This window comes from Sander lucioperca, chromosome 19, assembly GCF_008315115.2.
Source record: "Sander lucioperca isolate FBNREF2018 chromosome 19, SLUC_FBN_1.2, whole genome shotgun sequence".
NCBI lineage: Eukaryota > Metazoa > Chordata > Actinopteri > Perciformes > Percidae > Sander > Sander lucioperca.
This window is the reverse complement of record NC_050191.1, coordinates 11,883,634-11,910,839: the sequence shown is the minus strand read 5'-3', so window position 1 is coordinate 11,910,839 and position 27,206 is coordinate 11,883,634. Positions and strand designations below refer to the sequence as shown.

Genomic DNA, 27,206 nt, shown 5'->3' with positions numbered 1-27,206 from the left:
CAGAACAAGAAAAGCCACTAGTGGGGACAGTTTTTAAACAGTCTCATTTGCATTAGCATTGTAACTTTTGTACTATAGGCTACTGGATGTCTGTTGACATTTCTAATTGTGTAACAGTTTTGCTTATATCATATAATTTTCTTTTAGATTGACAGTTCATTCTTGACCTTTTAAACCGCAGTTGACATTTAGCTTTTGATTGTACAAAAAACTCTAAGCTAACATGAATGAGAATGAGAGTCCTAAAAATGCTCAGGATAAGTATAAACAATAGGCCTATGAGAAACATCTACACTTCCACAACAGGGCAAACTCCATCTGCTATGGAAGATTGTAATGATACAAAGCTCCATAACAGCTACTAAATGGCCCTTTTTGTTTAAAATATATAAATATATTATAAGAAGTAGTGGTAGTAGTAGGAGGAGTAATAGACAAGTAGGAGTAGTAGTAAAAGCAGCAGCAGAATTATTAGTAGTATAGTAGTGTTAGCAGTGGTAGGTAGGCCTACTCTATTTACTGTAGCCTAGTAGTCGGTATAGTACAATAGCAGTACAATAGCAGTTAAATATGTAGCCTAGTTGTATAGTAGTAATTATTAGAGATGGGCCTACAAGTACACCAATAAGGTACATTAAGGTGTTGTGTCAGTAAAAATGTGTAGGCTTTTTGGATGATGCATTAATTAAATGAACGAATTTACTTAGACATATTGCACAATACCGTCTATTTAATGCAGCACTTCTGATCGAAAGATTTAATAATAGGCGTCATTTTTCCAGGGCTCCGTATTATTGCACATATGAGACTAAAACTTTTCAAATCAGAGGTGTTGCAAGACAGTGCTTTCGTCCGTCTGGGTGGGCTGCTCTTCGTTTTGCAAGCCACCAGATGTCACTGTGTTTGCTGTGTTTGGGTTTGAAGCCCCAAAGCTTCATCGCCCATAATCGTATCGTCTGTTTTATGCATAGACAGTATATAAGAGTGGACCAACAGATCCCGTTGCTCTGGGCGAATAGAAGCACTTTTCTGGTGATGGCTAGGGTTACTGCGCAGCCTCCAACTGAGAGAGACGACGTAAATGTGCCGTGAGCAACGTGTCTGAAAGTTGTAAGTCTTCTGGTAGCTGTGCCAAGAGAAATCTCAATTATTCCCAATCTTGCAGAGACGGAGAGCGTAGGTATATGTAAGGAGATAACATAGGCACAGGCTAATTATTGCTAACTAAAATGCTAGTTAACATTAGTAATTACCCTTAAACAGCTAATGTGAGACGAAACTGCCTGCGAGCTTCTCCTGTACTATACGGTAATTCCTCTACTATGCGACAGTAAGTCGCGTGGTGATGACACAATCGTTAGCCTATTTTTATAAAAACGTCTGCTACGATGCCATAACGTGAGCTACAAGGTAATGGAGCATTTTATACATTGTCGTGTTTCTTTAGAAATAAACAATGGACAAATAAAGTCTTTAAACGCTTCAGATGTAAAGTTATTCACTGTCAAAGTGACGTCAAAATGAATGGCAGTCAATGGGATGCTAACGGGAGGTGATGGCTTTGTAGCATTAAAATGGCGCGATAGGAGGTTCGCGGTCCGAGGAGAGGCTTACCCCCTTGGTTTTATGCATATACATAGTAGGTGGTTTTATGGAAGTGACGTAACGGCCGTTACATTAGCTACACTTCCTGGAGACGGTTGCTACAACAGTTCATTGCGTCCTCTCCTCTTGGTTGATAGCCGCTATACAGTATCTTTGAAAGTAGCCTGTCCGCTACCAAACATTCACGTTAGCTAAATATTACTCTACAACTGCGATACTTGATGGTTTCTGATAGTTTCTGATAGAACAATGGCTTTTGTTTCACAAAGCCAGAGAGCTCCAAACGAAAGTTACACCTTCGCAAGTCGCCCCAGACCTGTTGAGAACCGCTCCAAATACAGAGAGCCTCCGTCTGAACAGTAAGTATGTTGGTGCAGTACAACGAGCATTAAATGAAGGGAGATAAACCTAGCTACCATAGCTATAACCTACATCACAGTAGTACTTACAATACTTATACTACTCACAATATTGTACTTTTTACTCATGTTTATTTACCAGCTATATACTGATAGATTTTACACACAAAGCTTATACAATACAAATCAGCTGACTGCATGACTGCACTGTGTTTTTCCTTGCCAATGTAGGACACACAGTAATTATGGAAACATTATGTATGACCGTCGTGTTGTCAGAGGAAACACTTACGCCCAACTTATCATACCAACTGTAAGTATGAAACATCCATTTAATTATGCTCGATCCCTGGAAGCTTTGCCTTTCTTTCTGCCATTTTATCTTAAAAATGTGTATTGTCATCCACCTTTGACAGACGGCTCAGCCAGACCCTGTTGAAGCACAAAGACAACAGGAGAGTAGGAGGAGAGCCATTGCTCGAAAACGAGCCAGGGAGCAGTTCATATCAAGTACTCCGGAGGCCCTGCAGGGCAGAAAACACATTGATGTACAAACAGGTGAGGCATTTCTACTACAGCTTGAGAACTTTTACATCTGTACTACATTCAATTCATTATGGGTTTGTCAAACGTGCTGTTGGAAACCAAAGCTGTGTTGTAATGCCCTTGACCTTCAGAGCTTTATCTCGAAGAATTGAGTGATGTTATAGTGGCTACAGATGTTGAGTGCCAGACTGATGCTTTCCTGGATAAACCTGCAACCCCGCTCTTCATACCTGCTAAATCTGGCAAAGATGTTGAAACACAGATAGAGGAGGGAGAGGTAGGTAATCCAAGTGGGAGGTCTGGCAACACTTTCCACACCACTTTGCCTTAACATTGTTCTAGTAAAATATATGACCTGTTGTAGACATTATTTAAAGGGGAAACTCCTCTGAATTGTACACATAAAGTCCAGTTTATAGTTGTAATGTCTTCTTTTGCTCTGAGGGAGTGTATATATATCCCATATATGGGATTAAAAGTCACGATGTGTTGGCGGCCTCTGCTGTTATTCTGTCTCTTGTGAGTCCTCCAACTTTTGGAAAAGCAGTAATACATTTGTGGATACCTGTTTTATAACTATTACTGTCATGTAGGATGCTAATGCCAAATGTTTCAAGGTTTTCATCAAATTAAACCCAATGTTTCAAAATGCACAACCACTTATTACTAGTATCCTCTGCAGCTGTTTGACTTTGACAGGGAGGTGCAGCCAGTGTTGGAGGTCCTGGTGGGTAAGACAATAGAACAGTCCCTGGAGGAGGTGATGGAGGAGGAAGAGCTGGCCTGTCTGAGGGCCCAGCAGAGGGCCTTCGAAGAGCTCCGAAATAATGAGCTAGCAGAGGTGCTGCGGCTTCAGGAGCAGGAGAGACGCCACAGTGAGGAGAAAGTATGTAATTTATAGAAAATCCCTTTTAAATCACTATATAGGAACAAGTCTATCCCAAAGTTGGAAAATTAGGAGAAAGCAGTGATGCAATGAAGACACCACTCCTGAACATACAGCTGGGATTGGGCTATTTCCTTAGATTCTCACTACAAGCAATATATGAAATGATCAGTTTTTAAAGTCTTGTCCCTACAGTATCTGTATTGCTACATGCTCATCGCTGTGGTGTTTTAGCACAGCCTTTCTTAGAAACAGTCTGTCGATACTATGATTATCTTTTTTCCTTCTTTTTTCTGAGTGTGTTTTTTAATTTGAGTCACTGTAGGATGTGGTCTCTGTTCAAAGTTGCATGGCTATATAACTACTTCTTGTAATTATTTCAAGCAAACATCTGGTTGCCATAGTCCTACAAAGTATGTGGTGCTGTGTGCTAGAAAGAGTGACCACACGCCAAGTGTTTAGGATAGCAGTTATAGCAGCTTTGATAAACATTGTATACTTTAAAACACTGTTTGTGCTTGTTTAAAAAAAGTTTTTTTCTGACCTCAGGGGCGTAGAATTGCCCAGCAAAAGGAGGTGCTGAAAAAAGAAAAAGAGACTGCAGAGAAGATTGCTGCCCGGGCGTACACCCAGCAATACTTGTCTGACCTCCTACCTGCAGTCTTTACCTCACTGAGAAGCCATGGCTACTTTTATGACCCCGTGGAGAAAGGTCAGCCTTTGTTTGCTGCATTGCTCACCAGCATCAACTTCCATTCAAACTCAACTTTCTACCTTTCTGACACATGAGGGCATCACTGCACTCCACTGCACTGGACAAAGTGGCATTGAATCAAATCTGTAGTGTCATCTGTGACTAACAAATGAGCTCATTGATACTCTGCACTGTACATGAAGATAATGATATGAGTGTTTAACCCTTTATCATATTTGCGGTTTCCAGATATTGAGAATAATTTCTTCCCATGGCTGATGGCTGAGGTTAACAACAGTTTGGAGAAGAGATACACAGCAAGAGAGCTGCTGGACAGTAAGGAAATACAGTATAATTTCTTCTGTTGTTTAGAAGACATCCCTCCGTTTAAACTGAGCAATGTATTAATTTGAAAACCTGCTTTCTTAAATGCTTCATGCTTGTTTAGCTTTTCTTTTCTCTCCAGGTTTTCTGTAGTATTTTTTTTCACCTCAGTGTTACTACTAGCACAAAATTGTACACAAACTGTATAAGCCGCAGTCTGCCACAACATAACATTTTTTGATAAAAAAAAAAGCAGGGAGAAGAAAAATCTTAGCTGCCCCCATAATAGTTGTAGATACAAACTGAGAATTGTCAGAAACCCCTTCTTCTAAGTTGTTGGAAGACATCAACATATTCTACAGGCTGATGTTATTATTCCTGACAGCTAAAAAGACATGTCACAGAGTTCATGTCATGGACGTTGTTGATGTGCCATCTAGTGGTTCTTTTTTAAACATTACAGAGGCCATTAATGTCAAACATATTGTACACAGAAACATCTTCAACCTCTCTCTCCCTCTCTCTCTCTCTCTCTCTCTCTCTCTCTCTCTCTCTCTCTCTCTCTCTCTCTCTCTCTCTCTCTCTCTCTCTCTCTCTCTCAGCTATCATCCATGATGTCACCCAGAAGAGACTGAAGATGTTCAAAGAGCTGGAGACACAGTGATAATGATTCACTGAGAAAGGTCAAGGGCATGGATGCATTCTCAAAAATAAAAATACATTGCACTGACTTAATTAACATAAGTTCTTCCTTTGAGAACACAATACTAGTGTATGTTGTTCCAGTGTAAGTAATTTGTTTCAACCTTAAAATTAATATAATGAGTAATGATTAATAGGGAATATAGTGGAAAATTCCAATGCAGTTTTGTATTATCCTTCTTTTGCAAACGTTTGCACTCGTTCTTGTATATCATAAATCAGGGATTTCTGTTAGTACAGTATGAAGAGATTGTGAAAGTTGACCTTCAAATACTGAAGAAACTTTTCAGTGTTTGAAGGTCTTTTTTTTTTTTTTTTTTGCAAAATTTTTAAAGATTGGTAGGCCTACAAAATTAGCAACCCTGACATTAGCATTTTTATCATGTTGTGAGCCGAAGGTTGTTATATCAGAGTTTTGCTGCAGTTAATGTATAAAGATTGGAAATTCAAAAACCTGGTGCTATGAAGTAGATATGTCATTGAGCTTGAGGGCTCATTATTGTTTCTGAAGCTTTCATCCACATGCTGTGGCCTTCATCAGCAGGTGGAGATTTTTTTCATTAGTTTCATGGCTACTTTAGTCAAACAGATTACTGTAAAACCCACAACAGTCCAGTCATAATATCAGAGGCCCCCATGTTGGAGGCCCTGAGCCATTCTTACAAAAAACACAGTCACCTTTTATGTTTTTCTACTAAATATCTAGTTCTTAAAACAGTGAAGTTTCAGTCATTACAAAACCAATAAAACTTGTATGGAAAGATTTTGTGAGCATGCAGGGATTTGCTGTGAATCTACAATCGATGCTGCCAATGGAAGAATTGAAGTTCCTAAACACAAAAATGTTTCTGTTCCTTAATGTTTTCTGCTGCAGCTTTAAAAAAATGAAATGATCCTAGTATTTTGTCATTGACCTCATGTCTGTGATAGTTAGTCAAAACAACCTTTTTCTTTCAGGCATGCAGTGTGTTTGTCTATTTTACCACTTATCAGAAGAAAGTTCCTGCCTGTCCCGGTTTTTAAAACAGCAAATCAGACAAAAAAAGTTTGTATCTTAAAAAGAATGAATCCAAGATGGAGATATCAGTCACAGAGGAGGTGAACAACATGAACTCCATGGGACCATGCAAAGTGCCTTCCTGTGAATTTAATCCATTTGCATCTGGCATTGCTCTGCAAACAGTTCATTCAGATGCTGTAACAGGCAAATTCAACAATGTTTTGCATTGCCCAGATAGACACCATGTTCCACCCAAAACAAAACAAAAAAGACAACAAAATTATTGGGGTTTTATCATCTTCATAGTAGTAGGGCTTTTTTTTTTAAGTTTGTGTGCTATAGAAAGAAAGGTGTGTACTTTGACGAGTAAATTAGCCCACTAAAACAATAGCTCGGTGTCAGAGACATTTTTAAATCTGTTTTATTTTCAATAGGTTGAAATATACTAAAGGAGGGGCTCATGATGATAATGGTTGACAATGGCCGTTTGAGTACACAGTACACAGTAGCAGGACCGTCACATCACTCTGGTTTCGTATTATGTTGAGAAGTAGTCTAACCTCCGATATATACGGCTCTATTTTAATCCCGTCCCGTCATTGGTCAGCTCACCCATGACGCCGCCCCTCTCACTTGGCAGCGCTTCCTTCACTGCAGGGCGGATGACGCGCACTTCCCCAGTGAACTACAATTAACCAAGAGTCAGATTGTTAGATTGTATTAACAGTTATTAGCCTACTCAAATAATTGTATTCTTATTAGATATCTCAGCTAAACTGACTTACACAAATATGTTTCTTCAAACAAATCATTTTTAGCGAAGTAATAGAAACTAATGAGCAGAATCTGTCAATTCAGTTTGAAAGTGTGATTCATACACATAGAATACAGTCTATGATTGATTTAGGAAGAATGCTATGGGCATTAATGGGCTACATTGTGTAGGATAGGCTATATGTATGTAGGCCTACTGTGTGTTTTTATTTAATGTTTATGCCATAGTTTGTCACTTATTGTTCGAATATTAAAATAAAACAATACAACAGCTGAAATGTTTTTGTTGGTAATTCGGTAAGTTTTTGAGCTTAAGTAAACATACGCTAAATGTCAGTGATTATCGGTATGGGAGATAATAATTGGGACAGCTACTGTTGGTGTAGATCTTAAAAATGAGGAAATGATAATGTTCAGTCAAATAATCATTAATGTGAATTAAACAGACAATAGCACAGAAAGTCCAAATGTATTACCAGAGATTAGCCATAGCCTTTTTTGTAATGTATTGTAAGCCTAAGTAATAGCCATTATACAGTATGTTTTCAGAATAGCATACTTTTTCAATTTTTCAATCTTGACCTAGGCTATTTGAGTTTGGGGTTTTATGGGCCACCTAAACCCAATGATGCCCTTCAGTTTCCATGCCAACGACCCCCAAGCATAATTTTCTGACTGATGTGGTTATATATTCAAAACTACTACATGCCCTGCTGTAAGTGGGGAAATACCACCTTCAGTTAAAATGTGCTTTGACAATATTAACACTGTATTTTGTTTTGCGGGAAAGCCCCCTGCAGGTTCCCGGACCCATGGGTTGTGAACCTGTGCTCCCCCAGCCTACCGGTGACAGCAGGAACAGAATTACAACAGTGGGATGGATGAGCGCCATATTGCGCCTGGCTAAACAGAGGAAGGGGAAATCTGCGATTGTGAGCTTCGGAGCAATTATCTCATATCCAAACCTCATCAGCTCCAGGAAATCTTCCAGTAAGTAGACAGCCTGTCTGTCGTACTGACTGCAGCCTGCAGTAAAGCGAGGTCGAAGCATAGGCCTACTTTTCACACTTTTTTTCGGCGCACTCTCTGCACAAAGGAGACAAATCTCACAACAGGTGTCTGTAGGATTATAAACTAGTGAGGATGACTGCGGCACAGCTCTGCACAAAGGGCAACATTATTATTGCAGCCTGAGTTCAAATACCCTAAGTTTGGATCTTTTAACATGTTTACGATTTGTTTTATGTTGAAATAGCCTATGCCCCTTTACCGGTGCCGATCAAGGAGGTTACATTTCTCGTTTGCTGGGCTTGAAAGGTTTCACTGTCTCTGTGGGTGTGTAGCCTCCCCAATAACATAGACGTAATCTCTACAGTGGAAATATACCCTGAAAATCATCACTTTGTTACATGTTGTAACATTATTACAACCTTAAAAGGTTATGCGACTGGGGCAGTGGTCCTGATTATTGATGGTTATCTGTAATGTAATGCAACATTGTTTCTTCGCCTCTTAAAGCGACTTTATAAAGCGATACAGACCAGGGCTGGTGTAAATGGCTCCCATTAACGTTCATCTGAATTGTCTTGGGGTGTGGGTTTGTTAGCAACGGAAGGCATCAAAATAAAAGACTAAAACAGGGCAGGGTGGGGACTGTAACTTTATCACAGCTAGTGGGTGAGGCACGTTGAGGACCATATTTAACCTGCCTGGTGCCTGGATGAGTCAATATATCAAGGTAGAATAGAACTGCGGGACTTCCGGTCTTACATTTCAGAATTAAATAATTTAGATTAAATCACTAAATGGTTGGATTGGAATATTCAAGATTAAAAGAGCTAATTATAAATAAATGATACTTGTTTTATTTGAGAGATACAGATTAGGTATTTGATTATTGCAGAATTATGAATTTCATCAGGGTTATAGAAGTAGGCCTACTGTTATGTTGATTTGTAGCTTAATTGATTAGTCAATCGAATGAAAATGAATTGACAATTATTTTTAAATTAATCATGTAAGTCATATATTGAGCAACAATGCCAAATATTTTATATATTTTAGCTTCTCAAATGTGAGCATTTGATGCTTTTCTTTGTTAAATATTAATGTAAATTGAGTATCTTTGGGTTTTGGACTGTTGGACAAGACATTCAATGCCATCATGGGCTCTGAGAATTTGTGGAGGATATTTTTCAAATTCAGACAAATAGATATTTAACAAATAAAATAAAGATTAAAATACCAACAGTTATATTCATATTTAAAGCTAAAAGTCAAACCTTCTTTGTTCCTACTCTTAAATGTTATATTTGCTGCTTTTCTCGGTGTTATATCACTGTAAATTGGGTTTTGGACTGGTGATCGGACACAACAAGCAATTTGAAGATGTCTTTTTGTGCTCTGATAATTTGTGATGGATGTTTTTCACCATTGTTGAACAGTTCATAATAAAAATGATTAATTGAAAAGATAATTGAGATAATACAATTTAATATAATAATATTTATATATAATATTTTTTTTGGTTTTAGATATCTGGCCATTATTTAATAGAAATTATGTTTTCATATAAAATTGAAAATGATGATCAGAAGTGACCAGACTCGTGCTCTTATTCTGAAGTTCAGACGGGGTAGCTTCCTGTGTTGTGCTAGCTAGCCGCTGTTAACTTGTTGGTTCTCGCGGTGATTCATCCTGATGACTGTCGCCCGCAGGAGTGCCGAACTGCTCTCACCCGGGTTTAAGTAACGCTGAAGTGGCTGAAACTCGTTTCTCCTCTTTCTCTCTTTTCAGGAAGGCACACAGAGCATTGGTCTCCTCTTTGGAAAGACTTTTTTTTATTGAACAGCTCCTCGCACAGAGCAAGGAAAAGGACAGGACAATGCCCAAAGCGGTAAGTAATGTTAACGTAACGCCTTTGATTTATTCAGTCACTGCTTGTTGTATCACTTCTGGTCAAAATTAACTAAAACATGACCGGTAATGTTAATGGAAGATTAAACGTCCTACATTTACTATAATCTTCTGTTTGCTGAAGGATTTTTTCATCTTTTCTTACATTAATCTAGCTAACTAGCTAGCTAATTTAAATTGTAGTATCAGTACTGTACAGTACTAGTTTGTTGGTCAACTGTGAAATATGTGGTGCAGTGAATGGTAGCGCACTGATGCTAGTAGGCTACTTTATAATAATGTTGTATTTAGTATGAACATGTCATATCTGAGTCAGTCTTTGAACCACACGTAATCTGTTGAGGTCTGGGAGGTGATATTTTATGTTTGGCTATACATTTTGTGACTTTATTGTTGCTAAGTTTAAAAAAAGAACTCTTGAATCACTTCCTGTGAGTGACAGGTGTTGCCATCAGAGTAGTTTCCTCAACTTTCAAGTAGAGTGATGTGTAAACCATTTGTCATGTCAATTTAAGTACATATATTTAACTTGTCACTTCTTTTGAACTCTCAGTCAATGAGCAAGAAACGAAACACAGGCTTTCAAACTAAACAGGAATAACATTTAGAGACTGAATCACAACTAGAACAATAACTTAATATGTAGTTTTGTCATAGAAACTTACAGAATCAGTAGTGTCTGTGTTAAAGGGGAATGCCGCTCAAATCACATGCTCTTGTCATATCCTGGGGGTGTCCCATATGTTTCAGTAAATGTCATCCACTTTGCTCCAAAGCTAGGAACAAATATAATGAGACTTCTATCCTAGACATGGACAGTTAAGCACTATTTTATTGTGCTTACAGTGGCAGTCATAGTCACAGGATCTGTGTCTTTGACATCATTATGTATAATGTTGTACACTTGTGCAACATCATAAACAAGGGGGGGTGGGAAATGTCTTGTTTATATCCTCAGGAGTTTGTGATGAATACAGGGTTCTCTCTTATTCTCTTGAAGTTATTTTCCAGGCTGAAATTTTAGGTTGCTCCCCACTTAGTCTAAATGTTGGGTTCCCATAGTCATCTTGGAGTCTTTGTAAAAATGTGAAATGTTGACTAGTATTTACGCTATCAATGACTTTTCATCATTAAAAAAGCTAAACGAAAGACAAAAAAGACATTATTTGATGAAGTTGTCCTATATATTTGAACAGGTTTTTGTCTCCAATTATTCTTGACTCGTTTTGCCCCACCCCAGCTATTACATACTGTACAGTTGCACATGGAGGGCGTCCCTCCCTCAGCATACTGTTTGAAAATTTTCTAGCATAACGGCTTATGTGTGTCCTACGGTATTAAGGAAAATGTAATGGAAATGTGTTAGACATGGATACGAGTACCTTTCTCTATACTCTGTTCTTTATTTAAAAAGTAGAATAGAAAGTCCATAAATACCTAAACATACAGTTACTAAAGTTTGATAAGTAAAACATATAAAACAGGTTTAAATTTGGAAAGCTTTTAGTTAAAAAGAGACAAAATCCAGAAGTATAAATTGCTGCTAATACGCTGCTCGGATCATGACAGAGACCGGTTGCTGCTGAACAGAGCAGCGTATTGTGATGACAAAGACGAAAGCCCCGGTCAGTGTCAAAGTGTGTTGTCGTTTTGTTTAGAATGGCCTAATGGTTGTCAAGAGCGTCGCTGTGGAAATGACATCATTACTGTCTGATAGCGGCTGAGTCCAGCTGCCACAAAGCAGCCTTCTTGGACATTAATGTTAGACTTCTTATTTTCCATGATATCAAGAAAAGAATCCATGCCTTGCTTTTTTTTTGTTTCATCCACTCATGACTGACACAGTCTTTGCAACATAGCATAAATATCAATAGGACACTAATCTATGTTATGAAGTTGCTCCTTCGTGCTGTTTATACCAGAAAGCCTCGTCCTTTTAAAACTAATCCTGCAAATGCTGAGTTTCGCTTTTAGCCTTGGTGATATGCATATAAGGGTTTATATTTTGAATTCTGTAAAAAAATGTGTAATTAGGATTACTAGTTTGACGAGTGTCAGTGGCTTAAGTCTATAGCCGGAAACATATTACAAGCGTGGGAGGCAGGAGATGGTGAGATGACAGGAAACGACATCAAAAGCTACAATCAGATAAGCCTTATGTTACTTTAGGGCTGCAACTAACGATTATTTTCATTATTAATAATTCAGCTCAGCTGAGTATTTCATTGATTATTCTTTTAGTCTATACATTGTTTAAAAAAAAATAAAAAATAGCCCACAGCACGCCTTGAATTTGAGAGATACATTATTCAGCATTTTGGCTTGAAAAATAACAAACAAATAATCCATTATCAAAATAGTTGTTCCAATAATTGTTACTGCTCAAGTTGAATTCCCCACCCATTTGTATAGTATCATGTTAAACATAATATAGTAGTCTCACATTGCCAGATCTATCTCCACAGCGGTGTGGAGTAAGGTCTGGCTACACCACACATACATTCTTGGATAGGAGAAAAAACACTCTGGGTTGTTTGCATTTCTCTAAACCAATCACAATCGTCTTGGGCGGCGCTAAGCTCCGCACGCGGCAATGGTGGCTCTGCAAAATGGTGTCTGAAAGGAACTTGTTTTGGTGGAACATTTGCACCCCGCAAAAGGAAACGCCACATACAATATTAAATTTGCTGTTTACAGTAACGTGAGGCGAGCTATATAATTTAGCTGGATACATGGTTAAACATAATTTGATCTTACCAGTGTATCACCGTGTGTACTTCCTCCACAGCAATCCCGCCAATCGGTCTCAAAATGCCCCAGTTAGATAGGAAATGGCGTAAAATATTCTTTGTAAATCTTTACAATCATTCCCCGAGAGAACCAAGCAGGCCTGCCTTGTTGCATGTTCCAATTCTTTTTTTTTTTTTTAAAACTTGAAAAGAAAATCTTTTTCAGTGTGTAGCTTGCTAGCTCGAAGGTTATTATTGTTTCCCGTATCGAAGGGATTTTGAGAACCGCAACACACAGAGAGCGGAAGGTGAAGGGCAAATTCAGGAAATGTACTTCTGTGGATCCAGATTACTGGAATAAAGATAATAAATACAACAGTTTATGTCTTACCTTCTAAAACTAGCTGTATTCATCTTGTTTTTGTGCTGAAAATACCCAGAACCCCATCAGGCGTATCAGATTGCTTATATATCATGGTAATGTTACTTTTCAATGGCACCTGACATCAGGCCGCTTTTGTTTATTGACCAATACATTATAATGATATCGTAACATGTAAAGATTTGGGGAAACTAAATTGTCATTAAACCTGTAGGAAAGTCTTGAATAACAACACACAACAACAAGTTTTATTTACCCGTACAACAAGCAAGAGTAATTGGGGAGAAAAATTGCACCTGTATCTTTAGGGCAAGTGATTTGATATATACATTTTTTGGTGTTAGATACCTGCCATAAACTCTACAGTACGTCCTAGATTTGAATCCAGCATCCTCACCCCTTGTCTCTTTCTCCTGACTTTCTCTGTCTTTCTTCACTTCTAATTATTATCTAATAAAATTCAATGCCCCCCTGGAAATCTTTGAATCAAAATGCAATAACACATTTAAAGGTTGCCTTGCATCAGATGAAGTTGAGCAGTCATGAAAACCTAAAACAAGGTTATGGACAAGTTTGGGAACGTATTCGTGAAGTAAGTGTAGTCCCTGAAAAGCAAAGATGAAAGCGGATGAAAGTGGCAACTTGCCTTAAATTTGATTCTAACTGGCACAGAAACCTACAGGCAATCTTTCTTATTTCAGCTCCGATACTTGGCATGAAATCAAACATTCCAACATTGTTTGGAAAAGACAAACTTTTATGACAGAGGACCAAGACGCCCAGCGGCAGGACGTTGGACCAGATTTGAGGACTAGTCGAGACTCCTCTATTGGTGCTTGTGTGACTCACGCTTTACTTATCTGAATGACACATTGTCAGAAGTAAAGGATAGCGCTCCTTGGCTCTCCCAGAATCCTGTTTCCTTGCGGTCACAGCTCAGTGACACAAACCATACAAGGTGTGGCCACAGTCTTTTCATGTTCATATCCTATTGTTAGTATTTGTTCTTTTAAATAATTAATAACTAATCATGCCTGGAACACTCTCAATACCTGATTCACAAATCCAAAAATTGAACCAAATGGAAAAATGGTTACAACTCTCATTCTTTAATCACGTGTATGTACGTAATGTTGACAGAGCCTTTGGAAGTATACTTACAAGATATGTCACTTCCTAAAACAATTTAAAAAAAGACACAATAGGCCTGTTCTCTCTCAACAGTAGACAGTCGTTTATGGTTATATTACTGTCAGACCATTTAAGTGATTTCCATGGCGACTCCCATTACAAAAGAATCTTGTAAAGTTATGTAAACTATGCAGAGGGTTAAATATTGAATGGTCTAAACTGAAGAATGCAGTGCAACCTACTCACAGTTTAACTAACGAGGTGATGACCACCTCATTTCTTTAACATGACCCTGGGCAGCTCCTTAACCCACCCCCCATTGAAAAGTCTGAAGGGAGGATATACAGGTCATGATTATATGTGATAGAGAAGGGTGGGTTGGAACTAGGAAATATTTGGCATTCTTGAAGAAATGGCTTGATTAATTAATTTACAGAATAGTATCCTTTTCTGTCAATTGACTTACTGTTGAATTGATTAATCGTCTCAGCTCTAGCTGTAAATGTTACCTCCTATAGTTTTTCTGTGGATTATCTCGGGGGAGTGGGGATAGATCTGGGATATGTTACAGAGCGATTATGAGAGGTCACTGTCTTAGTAGTTTTATTTTCTTGTGTCCCTTTTTACTTTTTCACATTTGTCAATTTAGATTGGGAACTTTTCGACGAAAGGGTTAATATGATAACGTTTCTATCTTTAGCTTGGAATACTGTGGTCTAGTTTTTCTAGAGTTGAGAAGATCGATACCACTCTCACTCCTGTACGGTGAATATGTAGCTAGAGCTCGAAGACTGTTAGCTTAGCTTTAGCATGAATACTGGAAACAGCAGTTCAAAGGTATCTAGCACCTCTAATGCTCACTAATTAACGTGTGTGTGTGTATATATATATATATATATATATATATATATATATATATATATATATATATATATATATATATATATATATAATAATAATAATAATCTACTGTTTCTACGTCTGCGTTAGCTTTCGTTACTTGTTGTTATTACCAAAACATTGCACCTTCCACCAACAGTGGGAAAATATATGCTTTGTTAGATTTGGGAACCACTGCTCCTGTAGTGAAAATGATTGAGTCAGTTATGACTGTTGTGACTTGTGAAGCAGGGGTTTATACGGTTAATATGAACGCCTGTACTTTCCTCTGACTAAAGTTGCTCATTGTGGAACTCTGGACCCTTGCCCGGTATATTTTTAGCATATGTGTCATGTTTTCTTTACCGCTCTGAATGGCCTCAGTTTATTGTGAGTTACCGTTGGAAGACCTACTTTAAGATCAGATATCACTCACTCAGTGGTTTGTGTTGGCTTGTCTGCTCCACACATTCACATATTCCATTCTCTGCTGCTTAGGGTGTTTGTCTAGGTGCTACATCTGTAACTGCTGTATATATAGGCTTGATGTTGAGAGCAGCATCCCAAATCTGTCAGAGCTGCTGCTATCAAATCATATAATAAAAAAAAAAAAAAGGGGGGGGGGGGGTCTCAAAATAGCACTTATTCACTTATTATGGCAGTTTCTGATCACTTCTGCTGCAATTTTGTGTTAGTTTTTGGTAACCTGGCCACTAGAGATGTAGATGATCCTAATGAGCGACTGCTGGGGCACTGCAGCTGAAAGGAGATCTTTGTTTTGCTGTGTGAAGTAAATGCAGTGCTTCCCCTGCTTTTTTGCTGTGACTTGAAGCTGGTATACACATCCCTGTTTGACTCAAATTGTATGCACATGTGGCACTGCGGGACAGAGCTGAACACTCTATGTGGCTCTGAGTTTTTGTTAGTAAGGCAAAGTTTGCCTTGCCACAGATCCTGGGTTTTGATCCCAAGTGAGTCACAGAGACACATTAATGAAAAAAATGGGGCATCCTTGAAAATCCACTGTCTAGACTACTGTGTTCTTACAATATCCTGGACAGCACTGTGTTGAGGCGCTTACCATCCAATGCTATTGGATTTGCCCTCTCTGAAGGATTTAAGCCATTTAAGTCAGTAATGGCGCTTACCCACTGCTAGTACCAGCTCTACTCGGCTCAACTCGGCCGCGGTGCCCGTCCTCCTTTTTCCATTGCAGATTTAGTGCCGCTTCATGCGTGAGGCGAGCGTGGCTGGTCATCATAGCGACGCCGCAGGAAACTGCCGTGACCTAACACGACACACACACAGAACGTCGAAGGTGTGTTTTTGACTCTGGGCATGTGGCTGTTGCCACAGCCAGAAGACAAATTTAGTTTCAAAAGAAGCTGGAGGCAGAAAAAAACCCACCGCTGGCTAAACTATTTTAAAATGGCGGGTTTGTTCAGGACACCCCTGTCTGTCACTAGCAATGATGACGCAGTGAAGAGGTGACGATTCTCTCCAACCAATCAGTAGTCTGCAGGTTTTCACGTCACCTTTTGTTATCGGCTTAGCTTGCTTGGAACCTGGACGGAGGTGGTACTAAAAAAAGTACCTGTTGGCAGTAGGGCTGTCCTCGACTAAAGAAATTCTTAGTCGACTAACACTTATATGATTTTGTCGATTAATCGATTAGTTGATGTAATCGACAGAGCTGTGCTCTTTGAGAGGTGATTAAGACTAGAAAAGCACAAACCATCTGTAAAACTGAGTTTCTCCACAATTAATCCTGCAAAAGCACCACTTTAAATCTTGTGCTTACCAGAAATGTGCTCATAAGTTTCTTGGAAATGAGTAATTAAGCATGAATAAGCATAAAAAAATGACTCATCAACTAAAGAAATCTTAGTCGACTAAGACCAAAACGACCGATTAGTCGACTAATCGACTAAGAGGTGGCAGCCCTAGTTGGCAGGTACCAGGGACTTTTTTTCATAATGGAAAACCAAAAAAGGCAAGTAGAGTCGAGGTGAGGCGAGTCGAGCAGGTACCATGTAGTGGAAAAAGGCCATTAGTTGCTCAGCCTGAATAGCTTCATAGGAATCAGTGGAGCACTGAATCACCAGCCCAGACATCCCTTTTCCAGTAGGCGTCATTGAATTTTGTTCAGTGCTGCTCACAATGGCCTGGAGATGAAAGATGTCACTGGAGGACTCTGTTAGCGGTCTTTCTCTCTCTACACTGTGTGTCCACTAGCCTCTTTGTGCTGTTTTCACTGAGCATTAATAAGTTCAGTCAATACTTTGAGGGTCTTTTCATAACCCCCGCAAATACCAGACATTTGATATTATACACACAAAGAATAGAGTCAGTATGTGCATTACCTCAAAGCAGCTATTGTAAATATTTGTGCGTTGTTGCATGGCCTTTATGTGCCCTTTTCTGATTACTAATCAAACTTACAATATCGAATATTGTTTCCCTCCATTATGGACACAGCTGACGTCTGTTTACATTATTCTGTGCCGCGCACGAGTCATGCTATTTGTAATGGTTTTGAAATCCCACATTAATCACTGGGGTGGATCCCCGTAAGTGGACATGACATTCTCTGCTCATAAAGCAGGTTTCAGTTAGATGGACCACCTCTTTTTGTATGCACAGGCCACTCCGATCAATCATTAACCTATAGACCTGAACCTAAAGACATGCCTTTTTTTCTATGAATGGGAGTGAATGACTGAAGTAGCTGCTTTATTTTAGCCCTCCTCTCTTCAGTCTAGCCATCCAGCCTAACATCCATGGTGCCTCTTTTTAGCTTCGTGACTTATAATTGGAGTAAGCGTTAGATGTGGCACTTCTCAACATTCGTATATTTAAATCAAAAGTTAAAACTATCACTGAATATTTGTACCAAAAACACCTCCGATTTTGCAGCAGATTTCCCTTCAATCAGCCCTTCTGGCTCTTAGAAAGCAGAGATACAGTAAACACAGAGCCCCATGTGTTTACTTTGCAAATACACCCCCTTACCAAACACACACACACACACACACACGCACACACACACGCACGCACGCACACACACACACACACACACACACACACACACACACACACACACACACACACACACACACACACACACCAAAGCAGTGTTCTGCAGTCTGGCATGCTTTACCATGTGTAGGCCCTTATAAGAACCTCTCTGTTGCTCTGGGTCAGCTTTTGAACTCACGTTTTCCCATGTTTTTCCACAGGTCAATGTTCGCGTCACCACCATGGACGCTGAGCTGGAGTTTGCCATCCAGCCCAGCACCACTGGCAAGCAGCTGTTTGACCAGGTACTGTGCATATCAGTTCTGCATTGACCTCTAGCATCAGTGTTGACCTGTAAATATTTATTTATATCACTTTAAAAATGTTTTGGAAACAAAACAATGTGGAAATGATTAACAAGTTTTGAATAGTCATTTTTATAGAATAAAATATGTTTTATAGAATCAGCCAATCACGGTCTAGTGGTATTTATAAAAGCAGATATACATATACAATACATACAGAGTAAGTCATTTGTAGAGTTAATGAAATACTTGTATATTTTGGGAAATGTGCATATTAGCTTACTTGCTAATAATTACACAAAAAAGTTTATACCACTCTCATGTCTGTACGCTAAATATGAAGCTGGAGCCAGAAGCTTGTTAGTTTAGCTTAGCACAAAGACTGGAAATAGGGAGAAACATCTGTCCTGAGTTAAATATATCTGCCTACCAGCATCTCACATGCTCACTAACGAACAGGTCTTGTTTCTGTGATCTGTAATCAATTTCTTTAAAATGTGGTTGTACGGGAGTTACGTGCAGAACTCCAGGAAGTTTCTTTTCTCAGCCAACAAATAGTTCGGCACATACAGTAACTCTCTATAAAACAGCTAATTGTCATTTTGACAGTGTTTTTTTGTACAAATAAATGAGATGTATCGTGTTAATCAGTGAGCTTTACATGTGCTGGTCAGTGGATTTACCTTTGGACAGAGACAGGCTAGCTGTTTTACCCCTTTCCAGTCTTTATGCTAGGCTAGGATAACAAATTGCTGGCTCCAGCTTAATACTTAAAGTGCCCATATTATGAAAAAATCACTTTTTCTGGGATTTGGGGTGTTATGTTGTGTCTCTGGTGCTTCCACACACATACAAACTTTGAAAAAAATCCATCCATGCTGTTTAGAGTGAGATACAGTTTCTGAATGTGTCCTGCCTTCAGTCTCTAGGTGAGCTGTTCAAAATCGGCACGAAACGAGCAGGCTAACCGCAACCATTAGCTCGTAGCGTTAGCATGCTAACGCTAATGCTAACGCTAGCATGCTACCTCGTTCTCAGTAGCAAAGCACTGCTACAACACACACAAGTTCACCATAATCTAGAAAAGAACTACTTACATGTGCGCCCTCATTTAGAAGTCTCCCAGCTAATCCTGCCTTGTAACTGACCGAAGTTGTAGAAACAGCCTTTCTTTTACTGTCTATGGAGCTAGCTAGCTGACATGATCTACATCTGAGCTACTGGGCATGTGCAGTGCAATCAAAGATAGTACAGAAGAAGAAGAAGAAGAAGAAGAAAAGAGGTCTCACTCTGTAGCTAAAACCGAGACCAGCTGAAAAGAGGATCTGCAGCAGTGAGAGAGAGCGGTGCAGTACAACAAAAATATGGTGTTTTTTTGAAAATTAAACCATGTAAACCTATTCTGGTACAACCTTAAAATACAAGTATGAACCTGAAAATGAGCATAATATGGCTGCTTTAATGCAAAGACACCAGAGTGGTATCTATCTTTTCAGCAAGGAATGAAATTTCCCAAATGTTGGACGTATTTTTATCTCTTAAAAGTGTTTTACAAATGAAATTAAACTGATTTTGTTGACATCTGTGTTTTCAAGTCCAGCTATACTCTGCTGTTGCATATTTCTACTACCGCTGCTTCTATAATTCTTTTCCAAACTGCTACAACCTTCATAATCTTACTAACTGGATTGACGTTAGGACGTTAGGTGTTAGGAAAGGAGAAAGTGTCTGCCCTCATTATCATCCCTCCAAAGCTCTTTCCATTCATTACATCCAGGTCAGAAAAGGTAGCCTATCTCCTACAGATGAGATTACAGGAGCTTTTGGCTTCAAGTGTCCTTATCAGTCTCTGTCTTCCCCCTGAGGTTCAGGGATTCTTATGAATGGTTTCCTGTGATGAAAAAATGCAGCTTAACATCAGTGAACAAAGATAGCTTGAGACATTTATTAAACTAATGATTAATGGCATTAATGGGAACATAAAAATGAATCCCTATGTGTCTGGCACCTTTTTAGGAAATCTATTTTTTTTTCATCAGGTGTGTAATAAATGTAAAGGTTAGTTAGGGTATAAATGTTTGTCCAGTACAAGTGGTAGTGTGTGGCATGGTGTTTTGTTCATGACCCTTGTGTTACCCTCTTGTTACTAGTCACTTGCATTTCCTTATGTTGTAAACTTTTATTGTAAATCTCAGTACCTAAAATCCAAATGTAGATGATATGTCATTAGCGCGAGCTCCTCCGAGGCTGTATGACAGCACCGGGGGAGGAAAGGCATTGTTTTAGCCACTTCCTGTACAACTCGTTTTTCAATAGCAAGTGTAGCGACTGTGTGTATTTCTGGCTGCATGTCAGGGGATTCAACCTTCATGTCGAGAACATTTTATTGAAAAAAACAAATGAATACAACCATGTTACGCATAATATCCATACACATCAACTATAATAGGTTACACTTTACTTGAAGGTATTTACATAAGAGTGACATGACACTGTCATGAATGTGTCATAAACATAAACAAGTCATAAACGTTTATGACCTAACGCTTTAGTAAGGGTTAGGGTTAATGTGTCATGACTGTGTTCATGACAGTGTCATGTCACTCTTATGTAGATACTTTCAAGTAAAGTGTTACCCTATAATATTCAGATGTTTTGTGTGATATTGATGTCATTGCTTATGTTTAGATGTCGTTTGACCAAGTCAGCACTTATGACACAGTGGGGCTTCTGCTCTAAAGCTCTCAGTGTGGTTTTGTTATAGGAAGGAATAGCTGAGGACCCAGATATTCGCCTTTGACGTCTCCCTATTTATAGGTGTTGGGGAATTCCCCCGCCCACTTGTTAGAATGGCTCTCAGTGGGGTGTGTCACAGATAATCACTCACTCCCTGTGATAGTGTCAGAGTTCAGTGCTCTATTTTAGTGCAAAGATACAATTTACTATATGAGCATGGGAAACCGTCCATGAGGCTTCACACCTTGTCTTAAGTCTGAGCAGCCGTTCCCAGTGTCTACCGTTTAATTTGGCTGACATTTAGTGGCCGTTTCCCTAAAGACTGTCAGAAGCCTGATTTTTAGTTTCAAATGGGTGCTTTGGTACTAATAAGCTGCAAAGGCACAAGGACACTCAACACAGTGTTTAACAGGTTCTGTGGAAATGCTGAGTGACAGCAGTGAGCTCATTTTCAGAACGAGTGTAAGGCCTGGTGTGGCCCGTGTGGTCTGCGCTGATCATAACCTTAGTCCCTGTCATGCTGCTCTTAAAGAGAAACTTCTGCCACTCCCCTCCACACCCTCGCACAGTTCCACTTCCATGCGACTGTTCACTGCTGCTTGTTTCATTTTGACTTGAGCCTCAATTAGAAAAATCACAGGGTCACGGTTTACAGTAGATGTACTAGTTAGTCTGTCTGCTGTGATCAGACCCAATCTTAAAATGCTTTCTTCTGTGATAATGCAGTGTCAAAAGGCTTTCAATTTCAGTTTCGGAACACAGGGTTGATGTTAGACAGATGAAAACACAGCATTTTAAAAAGTTCAACGATGTCTTAAACTGAATCCAAGTCTGAATAATCTGGCTGACGAGTGCCACTGCCAGGAGCAAAATATGAAACTAGTTCACTTATGCACCCAACCCACATGTCAAAGCCACATTCAAAAATTGCTGAAAAGCTGTTCCAAGTCAAAGAGGGAACATATTGCATGATGGCTATTATTCTGTGCTGTAGTATTGCAGCAGAACTATTCTTAGATATTCAACTCTTTGTAACATTCCCTTTACTGTTCAGTCACAATTAATGTGTGGTCTGGACAACAATAGACCCATTTCCTTTAGGGCCAGTACCCACTGCCCCGTCACAACCACGAAACACACTTCTTCATCTTTGTGCTGGTCCCTGTTTGGGGCCCGACTGGGTGAACCCCTCCCTTCTCATTCTCAGTTGCTGGAGAACTCCACGGTATTCAGCCCAGAGGATGTAGTGAGCAAAGCTGTTGCAGCCCAGTGGCATTCCTCTCTCTCACCACAGGGCCCAAGCTCCCATAAACCAGGCGGAGAAAGTTTCACTCTCAGATCGCTGTGAGACGAGGCTGCAGACTCAAGTCATGCTAACCATTTCTATGTGGCACTGCAACTTTTGTTCATTCAAACTAAAATGAGTCTGAAGTGGGTGGTGACACTGTTCTTAAGAGTTTGTTAAAAGGTTTAACTACTTTGACCTGACTGCAAATGTTTCACTGAGTTCCTGGTTTTTTAATCATTGCCAGTTTACTTGTGCTTCTGCTTAAGAGCTTGCAAAATGAGATTTTATATATCTATATTCTCTAGATTATAGATCTAGATTTTTTTCCAAGGCTGGATACAATTGCAAAGGCAATTTATAGTTTTGCAGGGTAAAAAAGCATTTCATTCAGTTTCCTCATCAAAAAAGACATTAGAAGGTATTAAAAAGTCTTGCATTTGATTGACAAAAGTCTTAAATATTTTTTCCTTTCGCTTGCTGGAGACAGTAATGTTAGTCATAAAAAAATGTTTGTATGTGGTTAGTGGCTGTCAGGAGACGTTATAGACCAATGAACTAAAAGTAGGATTGTTGAATTGTGCGTGCAGGAGGCTGTTTAATCCTCTTTTGTGGAGTTTCAGTCACCACCATTAAACACTGTCTCTACTGCTAGCTACAGTCGCTAGGAAGCTCATCGACTCAGAATGGGCGAGTGTCGATTATAACAAAAACTTTAATTAACTTAAATTAATTAATCATTTTCAATTGGTTAATGCATTCATCCATTCCTGCTGTTTGTCCGGTTGAAGTGGAGTGTTCTGTTTTCATTACTCTGACTTCGAACGAATATCTGAGGTGTTAGGAGCTCTCGGTGTACATTGGAGCGACCTAACAACCCAATAAAGTTGAGGCAGCCAGCCAAAGCAACCTGCTGCGATGTCAGTTTACTGAAACTGAATCCCCAGATTCAGATTTAATCCTCCTCTAATGAACTGTATTATTTTCAGTATCCGTTGCCAGCAGGTGCTCATAACAGGTACAACATGTTATTAAAGTTATATAATAATAATAATAATAATAATAATAATAATAATAATAATAATAATAATAATAATATATAATAAGTTTTACAATAATATAGTTTATCTATTTATCAAGTAAAGTACAACGTTTTTAAAGATTAAAATGATTACCTCCTTGTTAATGCCAAGGTTGTACCAAGCCTCTCTACAGTAGCTCATCCCCTGAGAAAATCATTTAGGTTCATTTAGGTATCCGAACGGTAGCCCACTCTGTTTCTCTTCCTCTCACTCCGTAGACCCCGAAGCAAAACCAGCATGAAAGGGCTGATTGTTTTCTGAGGCCTTATGAGTTTCATTTCAGGTGAGATGCATCCTCGCTCATTTCAGGCCCCCTTGTAGTGCTTGTTGTTGTTGTTGCTGCATTAAATACAATCTGAAAAAGCTCCCTGAATCAAAGCCATCCATTTTTACTCCCACAGGTCAGCCTGCCCTGTATTTTGTGTTGTCCATTAAAAGGGGGGAGCTTGGCCGGAGTGCCAACGTGTTGATTCAAACTTCACACAGGCAACTTAACACCTCACCTGGTGACTGGGTGGGGAATTTGGCAGTGATGCATTCAAAAAGGGCCCGGCACAGACATTGCCCCACTTAACAGCATACACACAAAAACATGAATACCTACACAGTGCTGCTGGAAAATGTCTCTGCTTCTCTGAAGGCCATGAAGAGCTTCTGGTCGTTGAGGTTTTTCCTCGAAGCACAGTGGAAAATGGTAACTCCTCCTGCAGCACAAGTGATTATTCCAGATCTATAACTGGATTTTCACTTTATGCCTCAGCTGCACAGTCAGAAATGGGTGGAAAAAAAATCTTCAAATTACTGATCTTTTAAGCATTTCCAGTGCGATTGAAATTAAAACTGGCTCATAATCTGCCTTTTTAGATGTTAATAATGAGGAGTTTTAGCTGTTGCAGTTTTGCCAATAAGTAACAGCAGACTCCCCCCGTCTCACTCCAGCCTTCTCAGTCTGTTCCTTGAGTCAGAGACAGGATGCTGGTAATGCAGTTATACAGTATCACTTCTCCTCACTGGTCACACAATGGCACCACTTTGTTAGAGACCAGGCCTCGTCGTGCTCTTGTGTGCCGTGGCATATTGCAACAGACAGAGATGTGAGCTAAGTTTTACTTCAAGTAGAGAAAACACTCTTAATTTAGCAAAGTGTAAAAACTTACCATTACTAGGTATTACCCAAATGAAACGCGCTGATATTGCTTTAATATGTAATTATGTTTGCTGACTTCACTTGGCTCACTAGATTAGCCGAATGCAGCTTTTGATCTTCAATCAAAGCCTCCAGTCTCACATAACTGCAAGACTCATTATTGGTAAGGTGCCAGTTAGAGCTGAATTGTGTAATCGAAATGCCGATTGACAAAAAATTAATCTGCAACTGTTTTTGATGATTGTCTATGTAAGTTCCAGCTTGTCAGTTGTGAGGATTTACTTTTTTTTCTTCATATTACATGATAGAAAACCGAAAAGTATTGAATTCTGGGCTAAACAAGCAATTTGGCAATGACACTTTGGGATTTAGAAAAACATTTCTCACCCTTTTTTCTGACAGACCAAACATTTAATAGATGAATCAAGAAAATAATCGACCGATTGATTGATAATGAAATAATTTGTTAGTTGCAGGCTTAGTGCCAATTTGAAGACTACTCTAAAAAAAAAAAAAAAGATCACTACTACAGGGTTTGCCACTTTGCTTCAGACAATAAACATTCAGTGTTTTTGAGTGTACTTTTACTTGCCCTGACAGTAGTTGACTGTTTGTATCACTACCGTAGCCAAGACCATACTCAGGCCTGGGAATGTGTAATACTATGAGGGTGGTTCACCAGATTAACCTACCTAAGTATGTCACCTTAAGGTTAGATTCTTGAGGCCTTGCCAGTGTCTGTAAAGCCTTCAAAGTCCTTTTCACAATTCCTTGTTCTGCTGGAAGAAAACCATCAGTGATTCATTCACGTTTATTGGCAAAAGGACTTCATTTATTATTGAGGTGTGATCTCTTTGTGTTGGCGACTACGGTTACATCATGATCTCATAGTCCATTTTCCTGGACGAGCCGGTTGTGAATTCTTAGAGTAGAGTAAGACTGTGTTAAGTCTGGTCAAATTAGGTGAAATACCTGCATCTCCTTTCTTAGTTGATATTGTATCACGTTAACATGTGTCTGCCATGACAAATTAGAACTATTTTCCCATTACAAGGTTCCTGCCTGTTAATCTATGAAGATGTTCCTGGAAAATAATATTATCTGGTGTATGTTGATTGATTTTTGTATAGGTGATGTGGAAAACTGACACTAAGTCGATTGACAGAAAAAAAATTAGCAACTATTTTGATAATCGAGCGGAGTTGTTCCGATACCAAAAAGTCTCAGATACCTTTTCACTTATGAAACTCTAGATGTATGACTGTATTAGTTTATGTTTCACAAAAGGTTTAACTGGAGCCAGACCATACAACAATGATAGCAATCATATCACATCCATACAGGGTTAGTAGTATACATATGTTAAAAAATAATAGTAACGCACTGGTATGGGATCTGCACTCAGTATCGGTTGATACTGAAGTTCAGGTATTGGAATCGGTATCGGGAAGAAAAAAATGGTATCGGATCGTCTCTATAATTGTGTAATCTTGTCATTTATCAAGCAGGCATTGTGAAAAAAATGCTTCAGTTTCTCAGGTTGCAGCTTCTCAAATATGAGGATTTACTGATACTCTCTGTCATATATCAAACTGATCACCTTTAGGGTTTTGGACTTTTGTTGAGATAAAACAAGACATTTAAAGCTTTTTTACATGTCATAGACCAAACGATTGCTTATTGCTTTTCTCTGTGCAGGTGGTGAAAACCATTGGCTTACGTGAGGTCTGGTACTTCGGACTTCAGTATATGGATGGCAAAGGTTACTACACTTGGCTAAAACTGGACAAAAAGGTAAGATCCATCTTGAAAAAATGTTGTTTGATGTTGTCTCATAATAATCCTCCTATATTTTAAATGCTCAAATTATTAAGATTAATAGATCTTTTGGATTGGGGGAAAAATGTTTCCAGTGTGTGTCAATAGTTCATCATTTAGTCATGAATCATAATTGTAAATACTGTAAGTTATAAGCTACCTACTGTACATGGTCATTTCACCCAGTGTCTCTTCCTTTTCCTGTGGAGTCAAATATATAAACAATAGAGAAAGGATGCATTCTTTCTCTGAGCTCCAGTGTTTGCTTTTTAGTCAATCAGTAGCCACCGTAATACAGTATGTATATATTCACATGCTGTTTTGTGGTTCTACTTAAGACATGGCAGCTAATTTTTGCCGGTTTCTGTCTGCCGGGTGGTCGGAGCACCACATGTAATCAGCTGGAGGTGGATTATTTGACAAGAGAATGAACTCTTTGTGAACCAGAACTGCTTTGGTTCTTCTCTGTTGTCCCTGAGTAAACACAAGTTACTGTACCTTTACTAACTGTTACTCCTAAAGCTGCTCATAATCAAACTAGTGTAATCTGTTATGCAAAAAGCAAATCAACCAGAGGAATGAAGTCATGTTTACAAATAAATAGAATTTCAGATGTTTAAGATGGTTTTGGTATTACAGTTTCTGAATGATCTACCAACCCCAGCAGCCTTTTAGACAAGTTCTGAATTAATCATTCAACGTCTGTTTACAGGTCTTAGAAAGTACTACTTCATATGTGAAACATTTTTTATAAAACCTTTTGTGGCTCCAGAGAGAGCTGCATGGAATCAGATAAACTAAAATAATTACTAAAGTAATGTCACTCAAGTCAACGTCTGTTGGGTCTGAAGACTATAAGTTTGAAGAAGACGTTTAGAGTTAGTGGAA

The 27,206-nt window shown here is 39.0% G+C and overlaps 3 protein-coding genes and 2 long non-coding RNA genes across 5 annotated transcripts in view; 4 read left to right on the top strand and 1 right to left on the bottom strand.

Annotated features, from left to right (window-relative positions):
- Positions 1-3,491, top strand: part of tagapb (T cell activation RhoGTPase activating protein b) — a 35,517-nt gene extending 32,026 nt beyond the window's left edge. The window contains exon 16 of the transcript XR_004108950.2: positions 3,479-3,491. The gene's annotated coding sequence lies outside the window, so the exon portion shown is untranslated. The remainder of the gene's footprint in view (positions 1-3,478) is intronic.
- rsph3 (radial spoke head 3) lies at positions 1,677-5,569 on the top strand. Its single transcript, XM_031322560.2, has 8 exons — positions 1,677-1,964; positions 2,196-2,277; positions 2,381-2,522; positions 2,642-2,787; positions 3,193-3,396; positions 3,946-4,108; positions 4,340-4,426; positions 5,017-5,569. The coding sequence occupies exons 1-8, from the start codon at positions 1,855-1,857 to the stop codon at positions 5,076-5,078; spliced, it is 996 nt and encodes a 331-aa protein (XP_031178420.1). The 5' UTR covers positions 1,677-1,854; the 3' UTR covers positions 5,079-5,569.
- A 2,118-nt stretch (positions 5,570-7,687) lies between these two features.
- Positions 7,688-27,206, top strand: part of ezrb (ezrin b) — a 36,079-nt gene continuing 16,560 nt past the window's right edge. The window contains 5 exon segments of the mRNA XM_031322508.2: positions 7,688-7,880; positions 9,687-9,721; positions 9,724-9,786; positions 18,167-18,250; positions 26,199-26,294. Of these exon segments, the coding sequence (XP_031178368.1) occupies positions 7,703-7,880; positions 9,687-9,721; positions 9,724-9,786; positions 18,167-18,250; positions 26,199-26,294 (456 nt within the window). The 5' untranslated portion in view covers positions 7,688-7,702.
- Positions 16,431-16,912, top strand: LOC116066475. The gene is made up of 2 exons (XR_004108957.2): positions 16,431-16,530; positions 16,882-16,912. It is a non-coding gene; the product is annotated as an uncharacterized LOC116066475 (long non-coding RNA).
- Positions 22,256-25,961, bottom strand: LOC116066473. Its single transcript, XR_004108955.2, has 3 exons — positions 25,763-25,961; positions 22,432-22,435; positions 22,256-22,266 (listed from the first exon to the last, which is right to left on the bottom strand). It is a non-coding gene; the product is annotated as an uncharacterized LOC116066473 (long non-coding RNA).